The sequence below is a fragment of the Lagopus muta genome, chromosome 3 (genome assembly GCF_023343835.1).
Source record: "Lagopus muta isolate bLagMut1 chromosome 3, bLagMut1 primary, whole genome shotgun sequence".
NCBI classification, from domain to species: domain Eukaryota; kingdom Metazoa; phylum Chordata; class Aves; order Galliformes; family Phasianidae; genus Lagopus; species Lagopus muta.
In genome coordinates, this window is record NC_064435.1 from 9,231,012 (window position 1) to 9,254,133 (window position 23,122).

The 23,122-nt window shown below is 36.2% G+C and overlaps 1 protein-coding gene across 1 annotated transcript in view; it reads left to right on the top strand.

The window, feature by feature from the left end:
• The window catches only part of ADCY8 (adenylate cyclase 8), a 125,587-nt gene that overhangs the window by 73,349 nt on the left and 29,116 nt on the right, over positions 1–23,122 (top strand). The window contains exons 6-9 of the mRNA XM_048939830.1: positions 4,447–4,605; positions 8,647–8,917; positions 14,583–14,780; positions 20,962–21,062. Coding sequence (XP_048795787.1) covers positions 4,447–4,605; positions 8,647–8,917; positions 14,583–14,780; positions 20,962–21,062 — 729 coding nt within the window. The remainder of the gene's footprint in view (positions 1–4,446; positions 4,606–8,646; positions 8,918–14,582; positions 14,781–20,961; positions 21,063–23,122) is intronic.

Below are 23,122 nucleotides of genomic sequence, written 5' to 3' on the forward strand. Positions count from 1 at the left end.
AATCAGCTTGTGCACCTCTAAGAACTCTTCTCTTTGAAAATGCCCCCAAATACTATCAAAGTTACCCTGTCAAGGTAGCATAGGAATGTGTAAATAGTTTGTTTTCAAGTAAAAAAGCAGATTTCTGATAATATGTATTGTAATCCTTTATGGTTCCTTTCTGCAGCTCAGAGCAGGAAGACCTTAAACAATGGGAATGCAGCAGTGATTTGCTCATATTGCTATAGGATCAGTCAGCTCAGAGCAAGTCAGTTACATTAAAAATAAATCTGATATGAAACTTATCTAGAGGTAATTGCTGCTGACTCTGGGATCCAGCTCTTATTCCAGGGTAAACCCATTCTGAAGCTATTTTAAACTGGCTTCTTGGGATATTATCTGTCTTACTTTGTAAATTCAGTGCTTTGTAAAGTCCATCTCCAAAGTGTTGTATCTTGTGATTCATGTAGCTATACTATTTGAAGTCTTCAGTACTTTAGTGTGCCCTGTTACCTAGCTTTTTATGTGTAATGGATGTCTCCTTTGCAAGGATGACACAGCTCCCAGAGTCATATTAAAGAGAGCAGCCACCTCAGTTCATCTTATACCTTCTTATATCAGTCCAAAAATGTATTTGAGTTCTTTAAAGAAGCTCCACAATTCTGTTAGGCTCAACTGAAAAGTCTCAGGAGATCTCAGGAAACCGATCATTACTCCCTCCTCCTGCTCAAAGGGCCAGCTGTAACTCTCATTTAGTTCACAGACCACAGAATTCCCAGTTCTGTTACAAGTGCATGAAAACAGCAATGACTATGTCTCAACAAGTCTCAGAGAACAAACTCCTGTAACGGTAAAAGAAATAGTCATCCGGAGGAATAAAAAATTACATGCTGGAGATATTTTAAATATCTCAGTTGGTAAATAGGGCCTTGCAAAGTGAAATTGATTAGCAGAGCTAAATGTACAACATGTGAGTTGCAGGGCATTCCATTTTCTTGCAGCTACAGAAAATACTGAAAAGCAAATTTCAGAATTTTGGCTCACATTTTCATGCAAATAAAAAAGCCTCAATTTACTAGCATAAAAAAAAATCAAATACCCATCAAAGAATGCTGGACAGAAAGAGATGTCAAGATCCAATTAAAACCAGTGAAATGTTCATCTCTAATTTGATTGAAATGAGATATGGCAAGAATAGCAACAGTCACAGTTTCATTTCATGAGGCAGTATTTGAGGTAAACTGGGCTGCATTATAGATCATCAATAATTCAACTCAATTTATGTGCTTTTACAAAGGGTTTCCAGAAAGCCTTAAGCAGCTGGAGAAAATTCATTCATGCTTTAATAAATTTAAGAAGCAGAAGAACTAGAGAATGCAGAACATGAATATTTGGAAAGAGCACTTTTTTTTTTTTTTTTCAATATCTAGTACATGGTATGATTTATTTATTTATTTACTTGTTTCTGAATGAATGAGAACTACTACTTCTTCTAAGGCTAAGAGGACTCAGGTTCTGTAGTTTCAGAGTTTTTAATACTTCTGTCTTACAACAGCATGTGAACAAGGCCTTCTGAAATAACCAACAGACTGCCTGTTAGGGAATTGGATTTGAAAACATAGACATGTATCATACAGTCCCTTTCTCTGTATAATTCTGAAATGCCTCACTCCACATTCCTTCAAATTTTAAAGAAAAAGAATTCTGTGACTTTTTACACACGAATCATTCATTTCATTTTTCAACGACAACTATTTATTTTTCAATTTAAAACTTTCTAACAAAAGTTTGGCTAAATCTAAAGTGTCCACAAACACATTCTCAACAGTTCTGTTCTCAATTTTGCATTGCAAATAACAAAGCAATGGAATAAGGACCAAATCTCCATCATGCTTTTGATTCATATTCTGGACAGATTCTGTTTAAATATATCCCAGACTGCCTGTGGCTCAATTCAATCAGGTCCTTCGATATAATTGGTCTCCTACATATCAACGTAAGGACATATTGCTGTGAAGGGCAAGTAAGAGGAGAATATGATGATAGGGCCCTGCAGGTGTAGCAGCACGAAATCTGACAGGAAAACAGAACAGCCCTAAATCAGAAGATGCAGGCAGGTGGCCAAATCCCAGCTCACCTCAGATGAAGAACTGAGATCAAATTCCACTTCAGCAGCAGACATGGAAAAGTTTCTGAGAGGTTGTGAAAGATAACAGATGAGACAAGAAGGAATATGGCTTTGCGTAGAGTCTCTAGTGTCATGTAGGAGGTGGTATGGAATCAGAGCTACCTGCAGTTTTCAATAAAGGCAGAAGTGCTATGTGGCTGATCAAAGCTTTCTCAACACATGATCATATTTTAGGACAAAATTGTTGAAATCCAGCAACTCCAGCTCTGGAAAGAGAGAGAAGTGTTGCTTGATTGCGGCATCTTTTGTATGTGTTCTCTACAATGAGATCTGTGTGCATTAATTCCCATGCAGCAAACAAATATAGGATTATAATTTACAATATTTAGTTTTAAATGATAGTATTTATTAGCATTTAAAATTTAATCTGATCTAATAGAGAGTATATATATATATATATGTGCATAGAGACACACAATTAACCTATTTTAATTAACCTATTTCAAGATACAGAAATTAGACATAAAGTGAGAAATAATTATCTGGGTCTGAAGGAAAGAAAAAGACAGACTGGGGAAACAATTTTGCGGGGGTTTGTCTGACAATTCCTCTGAGAGTTAGGAGTGTTTACATATTTTTGTAGAATACCTATAAAAACTCTTCATAACATGTTTCAAATTGTAGTGTTCTTACTTCTCTTAATCTCTTATGATACATAAGGAACTTCTTCAGTGTGGAGGATTTGTTTTCAAGTCCCATGTTCTAGAGTCGGGTGATTATATGTTTATTTCATATTTCAAGCCTTCTTGATTGCAAAATAAAGAAATTTTTGGATGAAAACTATATACTATTTAAACACAGATAACTGTCCTCCCAAAGCTCATTCTTTTTTATGTTCTTATAATTAATGCTGTATGAGTCTCTTTGTTTTAAAAACCTGAAATATGTTAGCTTCATGATACCATGTAAAGGTCTTCTCTAATAGACAAACAACTGCAGTGGGATATCATGTACACAGTTTTCTCCAGCGGATAAGGTTTGGGGTTATGAATACTAGTTGCTTATTTTCAATTCCTCACTATTTTTTATGATTAATTTATCTCAATTTTAAAACTGTTATTTCATTATTTGAATATGAATCAGTGCCCCTGTTGCAATAACAAAGGGCCACGTAATGAATGCAGTAAGTAGTTTTCTCCTCAAGAGAGGGTCAGTCAAGGTGATGACTGAAGCATCTGAGGCAATGCTTTTGCTTCAAAGTTGTGAAATAGGGCTGTTTATTCTTTGCCTGCTCTGTGATCCTGTTGCCCTAATGTTGACTTCGGTGATCACAGAAATTGAACTCTTGGCAGAGATATAGCAATCTTGTTCGTAGCCCAACATTAGTAACATGCTTTTCCTATCTTGAGCAAGCCATTCAAATATGAATGAACAGTAGCTCTAACAGTATTTTTGGTGCAAATAATTGTGTTGTTACATAGGAAGGACTGGAAGAGTTCTCTCTTTGTCATCCCAATGGGTATAGACCAATTATATAAATATGAATTTCCTATGGTGATGTGCTTGACTTTCTCAACACTGACTTGGAAGAAATAGTGCTAGGTTTAAGTGACTGTAGCTGCAAATAATACATTTTCTCACACCAGAAAAAGAAGAAACTATTTTAACACAATAAAATTCTGTTTATGACCCACAGATAAATTAATTGAAAACAGTGTTGAAGCAAAGTCCCTCCTCTAAAACTGTTAACAAATGCAATTTTTGTGTGTTTACTTTTGAACTATGAAGTGGTCTTCGCCACTACACTGAATTAGAATAATTTATTCTGACCAAACCTCCTGCAAATAATTCACCTTTGGACAAAATGTAATGGTTAAATTTCTTACAAAAATAAGTATTTTTTAAATTTTGAAGTTAATTAAAAATGCAATAAAATGTAAAAGTATATGCAGATTTGGTGATAGCATTTTCTTTATGTTTTTTGGTAGTTCTTTATTAAGTCTAAGCTGATGAACTCAATGACTTCAATTAATCTTTTCATTCATACATGTTTTTCTCTTCCTATCTTTTTCTTTCTGCCTGACAGGAATAATATATGTGCCACTGAACCATGCATGCAACTAAGTGCTTAATGATAATCTGTTTTTTATAGTTATTTCATTACTACCTGCACTTTACTACCTAGAAAGGTACCTCTTCATTTCGCAGATCGAGTGACTATTTACACAAAACTAACATTGTATTTTGCATTGTATTATTTCCTAAAGATACAAAAAAATGTTGCATATAATTTCACGAGCCTGGTCTTTCTGTTTGTTTGTTTTTGCCTTGTTTAACAGATATGTTAGGTCAAGAACAAAGCATGACATTGACATGAGAATAGGGATACATTCAGGATCCGTTCTGTGTGGAGTGCTGGGCCTGCGAAAGTGGCAGTTTGATGTCTGGTCATGGGATGTGGATATTGCAAACAAACTCGAGTCTGGTGGAATTCCTGGGTAAGGCAACGTGTATTTCCCACAGACAGAAACATTGTCAACACACTGTTACTATTTCCAATTCTTTCCATTATTTCATAAACTATAATTTTGGGTGTTTTGTTGGTTTAGTTGGTTTGCTTTACTTTTTCTTCTGTTTTATGATTGGCAAGAATATGTGAGGTTACAGCCAGAAACAATGTAGAAGTGGTCTCCATGCAGAGGCACTGGAAAAGATAAAAGTATTTCTCCTCTTTTGCCACCTAGGATTTCACGAAGACGGTCAGTGGTTGTGTTCAGGCTATATGGTACACAGAGATAGCCCAAACATCTCCGCTAGCTGCTGACATTTCCTGAGTTTCTCCAAACTTCATTCTGCTCCTGTGAGGCATGGCAATGCTATGTATTTTATTTCGTAATATACAAAGTATGAAAAGATATCTGTTTTCATAGGTCACTATACTAATAACAAGGAGGTACGGACACTAGGCTTTTTTAATCATAAATACCCCAATGGGAACCACAAAGATCCGTGAGTCCAACTCCTGGTTCCACACAGAACAACTCTAAGATCAAAACATATTTTTAGGAGTGCTTTCCAAAAGGTTCTGGAATTCTTGCAGCTTGGTTCAATGACCACTGCCATGGTGAATCTGTTCCATTCCCACCACCCTTTGCTGAAGAACATTTTCCTAATAACCAACCTGTCTGTCCCTTGACACAGCTCCAGTTCATTCCCTTGGGTCCCAAAGAGCTCTTATAAATATTTAATGCTTTAGCAGATTTTTTTTTTTCCCAGCCAGTCTATATATGAAAATATATCACTTTCCATTCACCTTTTTGGTTTCCCTTTATCCGTGGTGGCTACTGCATCTGGGGGATAAAATATTATTTCTACCTGACACGACATATAACTCACTGCATTTTGGAAGTTGCATATTCTAAGTTTGAAGCAACAATAATGATTGCAGCAATATTCTGTACGCTTTCAGTTCCCTCTTCCATTACTGAAAGATGTAGAAAAGACCACAATACAATGATGCAACTTTTGGCAATAGAACATAGAAGCAAGAGCCATAGACACTGTTATACAGAAAAAGTTTAAAGTGATGCTATCATCTTGAGTGAGACAGGTTTTGAGTGACAGAGGATTTAAGCCATCTAATCTGAGCTATGCTCCCTATGCCTACATCAGGTTATGTCAGAACTGCCATGTTCCAAGGAAAATATAAAATTATTTTGTTTATACTATGTTTGTAAATGTGGACTCTCTCCACTCTTTCCTGTAGTGGGTCCTTAAGGTAATCTATATTCATAGGATCAGCAGAAAATGAAACTTTGCATGCTCTGAAAATAAATTTTTTACTCTGCGTATGTCACCAGTGTATAAAATTTCAGAAAAAGAAAATTACTTTCTCTGCTGCTTATCACACAAAAGCTCCAGATAACTAAGAAATGTCATATGGTGCTTAGTTAGCATGAGCAAAACAATTATCTACACCAGCAAAAAGTGTAGTTTATTGCTGTTAATTCATACAAGTAATACAGTTATTAATGAGTTAGCATGAGCAAAACAATTATCTACACCAGCAAAAAGTGTAGTTTATTGCTGTTAATTCATACAAGTAATACAGTTATTAATGAATAACCCAGTGAAGGCACCACCTTGCTGGTGTCAATAAAATGCCTGACTAAGCTGCAGTCTATTGGAGCAGGGTAATTTCCACTCTCATATATCCGTTTGCTAACAGAGCAAAGCCTGTACGTGACAGCAGTTCACTAAGTCTCTCAAAGCAGTGATTTACATCAGACTTTTCTGGTACGCAAAGCAGATGTCCTAGAGCAGTTAAGATCCTTTCAGCCCCTCCTCACTTCTTCCCATGTAAAATCATATAACATTTTTTAATAAACACTCTTCTGCCAGCTTCCCATCTTCTAATTTTCTTTTGGTACATCTAGGTATTAATCTACTTTATTGAACTAGCAGAAAACTTAGCCAATAATTAATTTTCCAGAATGCATCATTGACAGGTTTTACTTAAAGTTTTTGGCTTGGTATGTTTTCAAAACTCGGGTAGGCTGTACTTTTTCTTCGGTGACATTCCTGACATAATACATTTTTATGAAATTGAGGGAGTCTAACTGTTGTTTTCTTTTTATTCAGTGCAAAAGGTGAAATCCAGAAATATTTTTAATCTACCAGTGATTTATTAATACTTGATCCACTTAAGCATATTACATCAGTAGCCAGCTCCACACTCTAGTTATCATTCCCATTATAAGATCCATCTTTCAAGCTTTTGTAATGCAATCTTCTGAAATTACATTAGATTGAAATTCAGTACAAAGATAGTCACCCTAGCAACTAATGTATCATTTTCTTTTTTTTTTCATTCTTCGTTCCTTTTGTCTTCCACTTTTTTTTTTTTTTTTTTTTAATTAGTAGTTTACTTCAATAAATTATACCCCATTCAGTTTTCTAAGGGCTAGGAAATGCGTTATCTAATATAGCATATGACCTGGTTTGAAAGTCCAGGCCTAATCTTGCTTGTATTTTGAAAAATCATTTTACTCTTCTTTTTTAGACATTTGTGTTACTTAGATTTGTTTACAACAGAGTGCTAATCTCTGTGAACGTATGACGGCATGACTTTAGCCAGTGAAAGTTTTACAGAATCTATGTTGTCTTCAGTGGGAAGCAGAGATGGGGTTAAAAAAAAAATGACTGAGTTCCAATTTTTTATTTTTTAATTATAGACTGATATTTAATACTTCATATGAATTTAATACTACAGTCTGATTGTCTTGGGCATTTCACAGTGATTAAAGATAATCAGCAATTGACTCTTCTGACAATACCTTCACATCATATAGGTGCTTATAGCCTTTGCACTCCATAAATATTTTGTGCAAATTAATTTTTTAGATTCATTTTTTAAGTTCAGGAAGAAAGTTCCCTGGGATTGTCTAAGTGTTGCTTCTTTCTGTGGAGCCTAAACAATTTCTAGTGCGTGAGGAAAAATTCCTAAGTGTGTGTCATAAAGAAATGATGCATTTTACCTAACTCTGAATTTTAGGAATCTGCAAGCCTGACTTTCCAAAAGTGCTGTATGTCCAATTTTTTAAAAAAATGAACCAATTTTGAAGACATAGTGCCTTTGTTTTTTGAGTTAGCTAAATGTCTAATGAACATCTCCTCATAGTGCATTTATAATTTTGTTCTGTAAGGTATTGCATGGCTAAGCACTTGGATGTGTTTCAGAGGTGTCTGCAATTTATCTTACATGTAGGATGTTGAAGATTTCTTAAAGATAGGAATAAAAAACATCTATTCTATTTTGTTTTAACTGAATTTATTTCTGTCCTTCTCAAGACATCATAACTATGGCGAAGAAATTCCAAATAACAAACACCTCCAAGTTTGGTTGGAAAATATCTAAAGACCTGCACTCATACTTTTGCAGAATTTCAGCTCTTCATATGTCATCTCTTTGATTTGTTACATTTACTTTGCAAAAGATTTTAACATCACTCTTTTTAGAAATTATCATTCCACTTGCCTAGTTTGTAGGCTAGTTTGTGTAACTATTCCCTAATTCATGTCTGGTATAATCAGATTACTAATTTAAATTGTTTGTGATACCTCAGCTCAGAGAATTGAAATTAGAGAGCCTTCACACAAACTGGTCGAATACACACCATGTCATTTCTTAACCATATCTACCTGAAGTGGCAATCTGGATTCATTTTCAATCATATCTTATTCAGAAAGTTATCTCACTAAATTATTACTGTGAACAAAGGCATCAGATATGAATATCGAGTTTTTCCTGTGACAGAACTTCATGCACTCCTGAGATCTTGTTGGTAAAAACAAGACAGTGCTTGCCCCCAGATCATTTTTGTTGAATATTTCATTTTCATAATATAAATCATCATATGCAACAGAAATATTTCTATTTATCTATCATATTAACATGGTACAGAATTCGTAAAACTCCTTGCTACCTATTTATACTAGAGTACAATCAGTATCTGCTACTACTTATTTCACTTATGCAGGAGAATCCACATCTCCAAAGCCACTCTGGACTGCCTCAATGGGGATTATAAAGTTGAAGAAGGGCATGGCAAAGAACGCAATGAATTCTTGAGGAAACATAACATTGAGACTTATTTAATTAAACAACCTGAGGAGAGTCTGTTGACTTTGCCTGAAGATATTGTGAAAGAGGCTGTCAGCTCCTCCGACAGGAGAAACAGTGGGGCAACATTTACCGAAGGATCATGGAGCCCTGAACTTCCATTCGATAACATAGTGGGAAAACAGAACGTAAGTCAAACTTCCTTTAATGTCATGTAGTATGAATGCATGCTTGAGTGCATTTCAATAATGGAAGCCTCAGAGAAAACAAATTCATCTTTAACCTTTTCTCTAATGCATACTATAAAAGCAGATGATTAAACAAATCTTTTCAGGGCAGAAATAAATCATGCATCCAAATTGGGGAAATGCCAGGGGCCCAGGCATTTTCTTTCCTCTCAATTTTATTTCCCAACTCTAATTAAATACTACACAGCTTAGTTTTAATTGAACCAGTCCTTAAAGAAATAAATTAAATATAAATTTATTGTAAGTAGCTGGTACATCCTAGGCGAAGTATGTATCTCATTGCATAGCTTCAATGCACTACCATCAAAGCAAAAGATGTGAGTGGACTTTCTGCCAGAGGAAACAACATACTGTAATTTATTGATATATAAGGGAAAGAAAAGAGTTAAAAAAAAAAAAACAAAAAACATACCTTGAAAAATAATTTATCTGTTCTGTCTTCCTCTCCTCTCCTCTCCTCTCCTCTCCTCTCCTCTCCTCTCCTCTCCTCTTCCCTCATTTCACACCCCTCTTCTCCTCCTCTTAAAAAAGAAAAATAATACAACTTAAATGCTGATTTTAAGGCATAACAAAGGTTCACTAGCAAATGAATTAGAGCCTAAAGTCACGAGTAGCTTGATATAAATATAACTAACAACTTCCTCATCAGATTTTCCCAAAAGCACTGCACTACTAGCACATCGGGTAACAGCAATACCTATACAGTCATAGAATTTGCTTGCAAAGTCTCTTTACATAGAGGAAATAAAGGTTAAAATGCCCTCAGACACCTCTCTTTACACTGCACTTGAAAGATTGATGAGTCTTTATGAAACAAGGTCAGCTGCAGTTACCTTCAGTTTTTCTGAGTGATCTGTAATGACATGATGTATTCTTTCTTCTGTTGCACATCCTTGATCTTATCTGTCTTCATTGTCTGTTGAACTTCAAGTGTTGTTGTGTGGAGGTCTTTCTTTCTCAACTATTTTCTACTTCCTCCAAATCTGCTCTGAAATGATAAGTTTTCACAATCAAACAGTCCATGGTGGTATCTTCACCTCTTCAAACTGAACTGGAGCATGGTATAGTTTGCTGTGATATAAAACACTTGTTTTATATATGTTCTGTACATCTGTGTAACTGTATGTACACTGCCTTTTAGTATTATCTGTATATCTTTCTATATATTCTCATTTAATTAGGAACAGAGGTATGACTGCATGCTGCTGTGCCTATCTTCTGATGTCTTTCTCTTTGTTCTTCTTTCCCTTTAAGACATTCCAATTTCTGTACTCCAAAAGATCTATGGAGAATAGGCTATCATTTCATTGTTCATTTTTTCAGCTAAACCTGACATTGATGCTAACAACAAAAAGTAATAAATACAGACCTACTCTTTCCATTGTATTTTTGAACAACTCTCACTTAATGAACTATTTATAAGTTCATGAAAATTATTGAACTAGGCATAACTGCATTACTGTCTGACACAAGATATTTGTTTTTTGGTAGCAAATTATCTATTTCTAGAACGATCTCTCACTTTTTTTTAAAGAATAGAATAGAATAGAATTTGGTTTTGTACTTGAAGTAACTAGAATTTTGTATTACACAGCTCTCTTGCCCAAATTCAAATTCTCTGCAATGCATATTCTTTACCTCAACTTCATTTTGCATGGGTAGCCTAAGTCAGTGAATTGAAGGTGTCTTGATGTGAGTGAGGAAGAGAATAACCATCTTTATGAAAAGAACCATAGATATTAATAAAAAGTATAAGAGTTTATTTAACAGTTACAACCATAAAGCTTAGGTCTGGTTTTTAGGTAAGCCTAGGATACAAGTGTTTACTCTGAAATTGAACTCATGCTTAACTTGGATGGAACTTTCTGTAATTGATACAGGTGTTTGGGTTTCTCTTCTAAAGCAAAGAAAGTCAAAGAGAAGATATTCTATTTTAAGACTGTGGATTTGGATCATTTTCTGCACCTTGCAGAGGAAGTAGCTAAAAGCAAAATGTGGTGACCAGATGTCAGGCTGGAGTCCACAATGAGACTGTAATGACATGAATTAGACAAAAGCAGATTTAAATATCTGTGTCTTGGGTAAGCATACTGTAGTGATAACTTAGCAGTTATGAAAAAAACAAACTGTACTTAAAAGACTGCCCAGGCAGCAAACAGGTATAAACTGCAGGATGAAACCTGGCTCAAAGCCAAGGCACTCATGGTTTTGTCTACTGACTGTATCAGGTGTTAACTTCCCACAGAGTTCAGTTCCCAAATATAAGGGTCTAACGTTATTTGTGGTGTTCCAGGATGTGTGAGAAACCCACATGCCGTGTTAAACCAGGCACCTATGAATGACCTGTGGTCATCTGGACTATCTGCTAAAACCAGGAAGAGACTCTGTGACATCTCGTATACTGTGAATCAGCCATGCTGAAACAACTGAATGCACCAACTAGTGTACTATCTAAATAGCTCAGTAGGCTTCATAGGATTGAATAGGAGCTTCATACAGTTTCTTAACTGTGGCTATCTACTGCAGTTTGAGAAAATTTAGCAAACCCCAGCTGGTCTCCAACTGGACCAACTGTGTATGGAGTTCTATGTCACCCTTGGGTCTCTCTAGATACTTTTCCAGGATGCCATAAGGCATCTTAGCTGACAACAGCTGCACATAACTGACCAACTGAAAGTATTACTAAGCACCTGTAGGATGCAGTTGACACACCAGCTGGATGGGATGCTATCCAGAGAGACCTAGAAAGGATTGAGCAGTGGGCCCAGGTGTATCTCATGAGGTTCAACAAATCCAAGTACAAGGTCTTGCACCTGAGTCAAGGCTACCCTCACTACCAATCCAAGCTGGGGGATGAAAGGACTTAGTGCAGCCCTGCTAAAGAATACCTGACCATACTGGTGGATGGGAAGCTGCACATGAGCCAATAATGTGCCCTTGCAGCCCAGAAAGACAGCCAAATTGTAGGTTGCATCAAAAGAAGTGTTGCCAGCAGGTTGAGGGAGGTACTGTACTGTTGAGGCCTCATCTGGAGTACTGCATCCAGATGTGGAGTTTTCAGTGCTGGAGGGACACAGGCCTGTTGGATTGCATCCAGGAGAGAGCCACAAAAATAATCCAAGAGATGGAACACCTCTCCTACAACGACAGGCTGAGAAAGCTGGGGCTGTTCAGCCTGGAGAAGTCAAGCCTCTGGGGAAACCTGAGAGCAGCCTTTGAATATCTAATGAGGAGCTATAGGAAAGAAAGGAACAGACTCTTTAGCAAGGTCTGTGGTGACAGAACAAGGGAAAAGATGTTAAGTTTAAAGAGGGAAGATTTAGGTTAGATATAAGGAAAAAGATTTAAGACAGAATAGTGAGGCACTGGAAGAAGTTACCCAGACATGTGGTGGATGCTCCATCCCTGGAGACTTTCAAGGTGAGGCTTGATAAGGCCTTGGTCAACATGATCTAGCTGTGCATGTCCCTGTTCATTGAAGGGAAGTTGGGCTAGATGACCTTCAGATGTCCCTTCCAACTCTAAGGATTCTTTGATTCTGTGATTCTATGAATTTTAATTTACTTTTTTTCTGAACAAAATCCTACCTGTATCCCATTTTTTAAATATCTAAGCATGTATTTCCCTATTTCCTTGGAAGATCTGGACTTTGATATATGAAGAAAAACAAATGGAAATCTTTCCAAGTGATTTATAAATATCAATATTACAAATGGCCCTTCTTTCTGAGGTCAGGATGATTGCACTTGTTACGTGAAAGCATTATTGAAAGGAAGCAAAATCTAATTCTGTGGTACCTTTCTTTAAATGTCTGTAAAATATTTCTAATGTAGAGTGGAATACAATTTACTGTTTGTTTGCTTGCTTTTAATTCTTTCTATACAGAGAGAAAATATGGTTAGAACACATACATGGCCAATAATTTGCACGACATTTTGCTTTATTTGTAATAGTATTTACTCTGAAGCAATTGTCTTACATGTGTGTGCTTGTGTAAGAGAGAGACCTTGCTGCATTCAGATACAAACTTTCTTATTTTACTCTGAAATTAAATACAATTTCAGAGTCTGGTTTTGCACCAATACTAATGATTGTTGCCATACTCTTGACATTATGGCATGTCTATCCATTACAGACTTTAAACCAGTTCATACATTCAGCAGAAAGACAGTTCTTCACAGTGATCAAATTCTAAAATGTAATCTGAAAAAAACATAGTCGCTTTCTAGAATGAATTGAGAACATTCCTTTAGTGTGAATAATACACAACTAAAACATTAAGGACCTTCTCCATCCTCACTTTCCATGAAGATATCAGTTATTTAATATACACAACAGGATCTAATGTGATCCTGTTCTTTAACAGTGACTTCAATCTCTCTTGTGAGATTTCATCCCCACAAACTGATAACAACTTTCTTGTAATGCCCAGTTTAGAAAAGACAGAAATACCTAAATTAAAAGTGTCTTAATGTCTAATCGTATAATATTGAGTAATGGATTGTTTCCATGGGATTTTGCTGTAACCTTGTTGCTAGCAGCTTAACTCTGAGACTAATATATCTGAAACATTAGTACAAAAAGATAAAGTTCAGTACAAGAAAAGTTTCCTTGTTTTTTTTCCCCCCGAAGATTTTTTTTCGAAAGCAGAAGTATATTTCTAGTTCGGAGTTCCTGTCTTGTGCTGTGATGTATGAAGGTTTATATCCTTTACATTCATTAACATTTCTTAATGCTTGGGAGTATCACAGGTAATAGACTTTGTTTTCCCATTAGCCTGTTCTTTCATGTGGTTTGTGTCATGAAATCATAACATAAAAATAGATAAAGTTATTTTTATGAAAGCAAATTCTACTTCTTTCCTGAAGGTGAAATATCCTTTGTACTATCTTGACTTGCTTTGTTTTGTAGAGCTGTGCAAAAAACTTTTCTTGGTTTTTTTTTTTCTTTTGATTTGTCAATGAAATATCAAAGGGATAAAGCAAACAAGATCATATTTTTAAAATAAAGTGAATTACTTTTACATTCAAACATATAGCTTAACTATAATCCTGACTGGCTGAAATATATCAGTAGTGAAGAAGAGCACATTATCTGAAAACCCAAGCTGAAGCAATCAGAGATGCCACCTTCTTTACTCCTGCCTCGTTGATCTGTTCCTTAACTACACACATCCAGTAAATCTAAGATTAAGACAAGAAAAATGTTATTATTCTCATTTTATTTCTGACTTCTGTTTCTGTAGCTTCCACTCCGAGTTGCAAAAACACACCATTAATGTACATACTGTGTTTTGATTTTGGTGTGTACTCCCCTCATTCATACTCTAATAATTATGTAGCGGAATCTAGAAAGGGGATGTATTCCTACCATTCAGTAAAGCAGCAAATCTGCTAGTCTGTATAAGACAGGACATTAAAGCATTTCCCATAAAGTACTGTATGTGTTTAGTGGAACAGACTTATTATTTTACAATTCTATAGATTTCATTGAATAAATTGCATGGAATGCTGTAATGGTTTGCAATGCAACATGACCTAAAACATTGCATTTTTAACCCAGGGGGACCAGCAGGTTTATTCTGTTTGCATGTGCTTTCCCCTAGACTCTGGCTGCCCTAACAAGAAATTCAATAAATCTGCTTCCAAACCATCTTGCACAAGCTTTGCATGTCCAGTCTGGGCCTGAGGAAATTAACAAGCGAATAGAGCACACCATCGACTTACGGAGTGGCGATAAATTGAGAAGAGAGCATATCAAGCCTTTTTCACTGATGTTTAAAGACTCCAGCCTGGAGCATAAGGTAGCTGAGTCTTGGTAGCTGCATTATTTGCTACTCATATTGTAATAAATGTCCACTGAAGTAGAGAAGATCTAGGTTCTAGCTTGCCTTGTTTCTGTTCTGGTTTTGTTCTTTTTTTTTCTTAATTTTGTTTCAGTTTTCAGAAGGTGGGGCTGAGCTAGAGGCCATAATGGGCGATGTCATGATGCAGTTGTGACAGCACTACAACGATTACATTTAATTTTTGGAAAATGCCTACCCTGAGCAAACTCTTCTTCTGAAAGCAAAAAAAAGCCATGTGCTGAGTTTCATTGCTGCCTAGTACAAGCACTTTCCTATCAAATGACAAATTGCTTTGGCACAAACAGTGATCGAGTTTATTAATAAATTGACACTTCTATTAATAATATATATATATTTATATAGATGTGTGCCTTTCATTTATTCGTAGAATCCATCTGATCTTCACAATGTCAGCTGCTACGCTATGCCATTTGAGTCAAAATTAGTCTGTCAGCTCCTTGTGGCAAACATCCCTTCTTTAAAATCTGCTTTCTAGTGGTAATTATTGTTCCTGGTTTTGCTGCTTCTCAGCAGCAGAGCGATCCCACTAATTTACGTTTCAATCCATTCACATATATATGTATTAAGTTAAAAAGGGCAAAGCAATGGGAGAATTTTAATGCAGAATGCCAACAGAGAGTGGGATAGGAAAGGTGATTTTGTTGACTTTCATGCCACTGAAATGCAGTAGTGGAAGGTCTGTGTTAGGATGTGAATTTAGACTAAAAAAAAGAAAAATATTTAATTGAGTATTTGGAGACCTGCTTCATTATCATCATTTTTCCACCAGAAAACAGACTGTTTTATTTGACTTATGTGAAATTAATCCTCAGGTTGTGATTAATGGTGAGAGCTTCATGAAAACCACTGGAAAAGAAAAAATATGTCTGAAATGCATTGAAGCCCTTCTTTTAAAAGCAATCTTATAGAAAGGAAAATAAGTATTTTCTTAAAAAAAGAAAGTTTGATTTCCTCTAAGAATATCTGTGATACTGAGACACAAGGTAGAATCTCCAAAAGCCATCAGTGCTGCAAAAGAAGATATGAAGATATTTCTTTCAGTGGAGTTATCATGCAAAACTGGCAGAAACCCAGATCTCATGAACAGTGAAATGAAAGGCTGCAGCTGAAATCTCACTCCTCTTAGCAGGACCAAAATTCAGTAATGACAAACTTCACACTTACTTCTGGATGACAAAAACTCTTTTTATCTGTTTTGATAGTTTTCTTCTCAGTGTAACATTTTTGACACCAACATATGTTGAAAGGGCTGGAAAATGGTCCTTTCATTCAGTACCTTTTTAGGTGCCTGGACCAAAGAGGAAGTGCAGGAAAATGAACACAGTTCCTTTCTGTAAAGTGGACTGAACCCTCTAAAGTAGGTTGTTTTTAGCACAGCATAGGAATACATTTTTTTAAAATGGCAGCACTTCTATTTGCTCCCATTCATCCACCTCCAACAGTTGGAGAGCTGCCAGCCAGGAACCTTCTTGTTTGTGTTGAGTGTGCAGTGACACCATGGGCATGCTCAAAGAAGGATGTGGAAAGCACCAGGAAGCAAAGGGATTACATGGATTAAGGAATGATGAATTACAATTTACTCTTCATTATAGGCATTGTCTTGTGAGATCATGTGGAAAACACCCTTCTCTCTCCTCCTAGTTAGCCTAGGTATTAATTACAGATGCTTTAGCAGTGTAACTTAGTTCTCAATTTAGTGCTGGCCTCAGTATTAAACTATAATATGCAGGGAATCATGAAAAAAAATACTGGGAGAAATGATATCTTGCAGAACGTAGCTATTTACTCCACATTCTCTTACTGCTATCACTTCTTCCTTTTCTCCTCCTGCCCATTCAGGAAACAAAACTGAAAACTCAGATTAGAAGCACTCCCCCTTCTCCCCACCTTTCAGCCTGGAATTGTGCTTTCTTCTAGTCGCTGACATTTTGCAACTGCTTACCATGACCTTCTACATCAGCATCTTGAGCTCTTCCCTGCCGTGTTGCTGAGCAAACAGACAGAATTAAGTCTATTGGTCTCCCATCTCACACTGCTGTTTCCATTTGCTGTTGCCAGTTAATTTCAGTTTGGCACAGTGGCAGCTGTAAATCAGAGGTGACTTTGAAATAAACTTCTCATATGTAAAATACTACACCCTCACATTTAGCCATCGCACTTCAATGCAGCACTGGTACTTGCTTGATACTTACTTCTTTTGCTTATAAATCCCTCTCACCACAGACTTCACAGCTATTCAGTACATAGAACAACCTGTACCCATAGCTGATCTTGCTCCCAAGCATTGTTACAGGAACAGTGTTCAATCAGAATTGTGTTAATGCTCTGTAGCTGAAACCACAGAGAAGTGAGTGACCATATGAACAATAATCTGTATTCCTTCCTCCTGCATTAATAACAGGGCTACCATGCACTGTGATTATAACTCTTTTTGGGTAGCTTGAATGGATTTCAGATGTCGTGCTGGACTTCTAGTTTTTCAACTGTCCGTGTTAATGGATTTTTCTTTTTTGATTATTTATTTGTTTTTACTATTATTCATTCAGTTCAACCAAGAGACTGCAGACAGCAGATTTACTGTAGTACCAGAAGTGCTGAGGTTTCATAACGTAAAGAATATCTGAAAACAGCATGGCCAAACCAGCATGAGAGCTAGCACAGCTCCCAGTTTGCAATAGTTTAACTCATCGGTATATCATGGCTGTTTAAGTCAGTGGTACATCTTCCCACTCCTCTGTTATCTCATTTCGCTTAAGTCCACTTTGGTGATAAGATAAATGTACATTCCACCACAAGTAGCAATGATTACGTTACTGACTGGGTTATCTCTCTGTTGCAATATGTATATTTTTTTCCCCATTAATTTTTTTAAGAATATATTTTTCAGAGGTTTTGTGCAAGATCTTCATCTGGTATACTGTATAGATCCTTTCCTCGAATGGACTAGTCATTACTAACCTGCATTTTACTCATTAGCATTTGATGTCTAATTTAGAGACTAATTTACTCACAGTTTTGCTAGAGGTTATTTTCACAAATAGGATGTAAGCATACAGGGTGAAAAAGACATCACTGGAGAGTACTGCTAATGGTAGTAAGAAAGTACACTAAGGGTTTTCAAATGTGTAATGGCTCATAAGGAAAACCTGATAATACTTTACGTGATTTCCAAAAATTAAAAGATATCATTATGATGTTCTACCTTAGAAGCAACTACTTGGAAACATCAGTAACATGTACTTTCAGAGAGGATAAGTAATAGTAATGGAACTGGCAGGGGTTTTGTTAAGGAAAGTTAAGTTTCCAGGATAAAGATTTGTATAAACATATCCTAGGCTTTTCTGTGTATATGTATTACTATCATAAATCATTCTGATCTTAGAGGTGAAGAATCTGTATATTTTTGGTGAGATGAGCACACAGAAAACATCAAAAGGGCTTTCAAAATACAGTTTTTCTTATGTCAAAACCAGACTTAAATATCCGAGTTCCTAAATATCTGAATTTCTCAGTATCAGAAGTTCAGGTGGCTGAGAAATTCAAAGACTGTGAAACAAACGTCTCACTTCTTGAATCCTGTATCCTTGCAGAGATTAGCCACACTTTCTCTCCTTCAACTCAAAAACTTCCAGTTGCTTCCCAGGGATCTGTGCAAGAAACACCTGGCAAACTCTGACCCTCTTGATCATCTTCTTTTCTGTTATTGATTATCAGTAGGGTCTATATCTACTCTTTGGTCTCCTCAGTTCATCTATCTCATCTCCTGCCTTGAGTTTCCATCTTCTGTCCCTGCTCAGCAGAAGCTGCAAAAGATTTTCCATTGCTCCAGAGGAAAGACTAAAATTAAAACCACTGTCTTCCATTTCATCTAGAAGATCAGCAGTGAACATAATGCCAACCATCTTCCTCTCCAGTGCACAAAAACACTAGGTGAACATATGAAGACCATTGCATGTCCAGCATCACGTTCTTCCAAGAAGCTCTAGAAAAAGCTGAATGGTGGGGAATGTGCAGCACTGCTCAGTGGAGGAACCTTGGCCTTTCTTATCTGAGCTGAATTTTAGCAAGCTGGATGGGTGTAGCTAAACAGTGCCACTCATAATTCAGAGCTCAAGGCAAAGGACTCAAGTCCCAAGAGAAGCACAGTGAGTCTCCTCTGCACTATGATCAAGTCATGCCAGCGTGTTAGATCAGTAGAACATTGTAGCCACAATTAGTTATGTGTCATCATGATTCTTTCTGCAACTCCACCTGGCTCTAGCTGGCCACATGCCTTCTCATACTTCTGGAAGAGTCTTGAGACTTAATCTATTCTTAATGACTTTTCCAAGCCATTAAGGGATTGGCTGCTAGAAAAGTGCTATGTTTGACATTGGTGTTTGTACTGCCTTAGAGACACTAACAATTTCTCATCAAGGCACTCTTACAGATTAGACCACAGCATTCATGCTTTTGACATAATGCTTGACACAGCAGCAGGCAACTCCATATTTTGTATTTCGTTCAATTCATTGTCTATAATTTCCCTAAGGAATAACTGGAATTTCCTGTTATATTTTAAGAAACTTAAATCCATCTTTCTTTTTGCCTTTGATTTTTTTTTTGGGGCACCCCTCCTCCCCCCAAAAAAAAGTCCATTATCTAAACAGTCTGATGCCATTCTCTTTCTATGCAAATGAAATAGAGGTCAGTACCTCTGTGCTTTCAGCAGCAAAATGAAATGGAGTTGCCTGTGAGCACCATCAAAAATCACGTCAAAGGGTTGCTGCTTCTGACAGCGGCATACACAGGGTATAATCATGGCAAAGAAAAATCCAAAATGAAAGGCACCAACAGATAAACACATCGCTCACTCAAAGCAAATGGGAGCAGGGAAGGGAAAAGCCTTTTTCCCATTTTCAGAATCTTGAGTCTATCCATGTAGATGTAGGTGGTCCTGTTCATTGCAGGGGAGCTGGACTGGAGGAACTTCAAACGTCCCTTCCAACTTAAGTGGTTCCATGATTCCATGATTCTATGTTACAATGTTTGTAGCCTAAATCTAGACAGGATTATAGCTGAACTCTTTCAATGCATGTTCCTGACTAATTTCATTTTCCTCAATTATAACACTTTCTGGGTATATAGCCACAGTTTGTCTTATTTCCAAGCTCCTGAAGAAAGATGCTCATAGATGGTATTTCTTTGACTCTTCTGCACATGTAACTGCCAGCTTCTGCAAAACAAGAGATTAAATGAAACTCACTTATTGTTCAGGGAAAGTAAAATGAATGGAGCAGGCCCCTATGGAAGGAGATTTTATTAGCTGGAGAAAATTTAGTATCATCACTCTAGGACAAATACATCTCAGGACTAATCTTCATCTACTATAAATGATTAGAGTTTTGTTGAATTAGCAGTGTTTAATACCAGCTGATGATTCAGGCAACATCTCCACTTAAACTGATCCACTGTGATTTGCTGATGTATCTTTTACTCCATTTCTTGGTAATCCCTGTAAAATGGATCCTGCTAGTATATATGGCTAGTATATATAACGGCCTGATATGCTGTACAAATACTTTCTGAATAAATGTTAATAATAAAGCTCTTCAAACAATCTTTTACATAGTAATACCCTCATTTCCTCCATGGAGAATGCCAACATTGATATGTTTCTGTTTAGCCTCTGGATATGTTCATACACAGAGATAATGACCCACATCCAAGTCATAGACTGTCCCAAAGTGGGTTTGTTAGTTTGTGGTTGTTTTGTTTGGTTTGATTGTTTTTTTTTTTTGTTTTGTTTTGTTTTGCTTTTTTTTTTTAAAGTAAAAAAGAAAACAGAATGGCATCTGTCAAGCACAGAGACACGTCTGTAATAAAATTCATGCAGACGGTCACAGTTGACTTTAGTGTTTGCTTTCAGGACCCCATAATTCCTTTGGTGAAGCAATTATGTATTCAATATGCTACACAGCAGTGATACATGTTTGTTCTTTTAATGCAAATATATAAGAGCCTGTCAGTAAAGCAACTTCATAATGAGAATCAAAATGAGAGACTTTTCTTGATAATCTTTATGAAATCACTACATGAGTTAACAACTAATTTACCTTGTTTTTTTTTTTTATTCTAGTATTCTCAAATGCGAGACGAAGTATTCAAATCAAACTTGGTATGCGCATTTATTGTTCTCGTATTCATCACTGCTATCCAAAGCTTACTTCCTTCTTCCAGGTAAATACAAAGATACATTGCTATATATCTAAAAGCTCTCTTGGGAAAACCAAACTGTGGAATAACATTTCTATATATGAAATAAGCCAATAAATTTTGTTTGTTCCTAAAACTCTTTGAAAATAATTTTGGCCTTCCCCTCCTCCTCTTTATTATCTACTTTTGTATCATATTATCTGAAGTTTCTCATTTTCATGTGAATCTATTGATTATGTTGTTATAATCAATAGATTATAACTGAGTTTTGAAGAAGAACCCCCGCTGAGAAAAGTTTACAAGAGCTTACAAGAGTTCGGCATAGAGTGGTCTGCTACTTTCAGTTCAGGGATCATAATCCAGAATTTAAATGTTGCTTCTTTGCTAACTGACTGACAATCTGTGATTGTTTTGTTTTTGCTTCTTACATGGTACATAAGAAAATGGTGTTGCTGTACCGTATTAAGATGCGTACTACCCAGCTTGGGAAAGCAATGTTCTGCCCTTATAAAGCAACAGCAGTAGGTGATCTGGTGGACTATCTCCTACATCTGCTTCTACCTGGGTCTGACCAGACAAAAGGTTTCTGCTGAAGTGAAGAAACTGTGACATAGCTGTAATCTCTGTGCTGATCTATGTAACACAGTCAAACTCACTAGTTGTCACTTCTATCTATTATTTAACAAAATATGCCTCTAATCCCATTCAGGTTTTAGCAAAGAAAGTCCTACAATGAAAGTGTCTAGAACATCATAATTCTAGCACTCAGATGAAACTTAGTCTATGTGTTCCTGGAGAATAACTTTGAAAATACAATACTTTTATACGAAATAAGAAGCTTATGTTACATTAATGTAGCAATACCTCTTGAATCACCTCTGGAAGATCTGATTCACTACATTTATGTCTCAGAGTAACAAAATGGTGGTTAGACGCAAGCAAGTGGCTGCACACTCTATGTATTTCATAGTTGAATGTAAATGAGAACATACCCAGAATTTTCTGACCTTACATTTTCCTTATGTGCTACAGTGCTCTAATACTCGTAAGTTCGCTTGTCTGAAGCTCTTTTTACAAACTACATTAAAAATTCTTCACTCCTTGTAGCTGTTACTTTTATATTTTTTCAGTATGTACAAGGAGATTTATGGATCTTATTAATTGAACCCGTTTTCCAAAATTTCTGCTGCTATATCAATCACTGAAATAATAGCAAAAATACATGACATTTCTTCAATCTGCACAGATTCTCTCACAAATCTCTGTTAATTCTTGTGAGGGTATCTGGTGCCATTGGAGTTAATGGGGAAGGCACCATGCCACTATGTGGGGCACTCAGCCACCATGCCCACAGCTGACTCATATTCTGGTTTCTGAAACCAAATATGGTTTCCCATATTGCATGTTACTATTGTGTTTCCTCCAGCATGTCTCAGATTCTTTGCAGACCTTTTTACTGAAAGTTGAATGGGCTTTAAATTATAAGTAAGTGCAAATAAAGTTTAGATATTTTGTATAAGATCAGTAGAATTTTTTAAATAAAATTTTGAAACGCAGGCCTTGGGAATTCCCTTAAATGTTGATTTTTAGAAGCTGGGAAGATATCTAGGGAAAGAATATTTACCATTATCTCTTTTGAGAAAGATTTGTATAAGTGCACAGATACTTTATGGCCATTCTTATGTTCTTTCAGGAACTGAATACAACTGTAAAGATTTAAGAAGGCAAATTTTAGTCTTCAGTTTTCAATTCATGATATTCTGCTTCAAAGTCTGTTTCAGTCTTAACAAAACATGACTTTTAAATGAAAATAGCAGTAGCTGAGCAACACTAACACAGCAGGTTTTGATTAAGCTTACTGAATGAGAAAATAATCTGGAAGTTCAAAATTCTGACGTTTCTGTTCAAAAAAAAAAAAAAAAAAAAAAAAAAAAAATTCCAGGAATGAACACATGAAGAAAATATCACTAAGTTAAGCAGGATTTTTTTTACAGAAAATCCTATATACTTCTGTTTATATCTCTAGTAGATATCAGAGAAGTAAGCTACTGTATGGGAGAACCAAGGACACAGTTTGCAAGGAA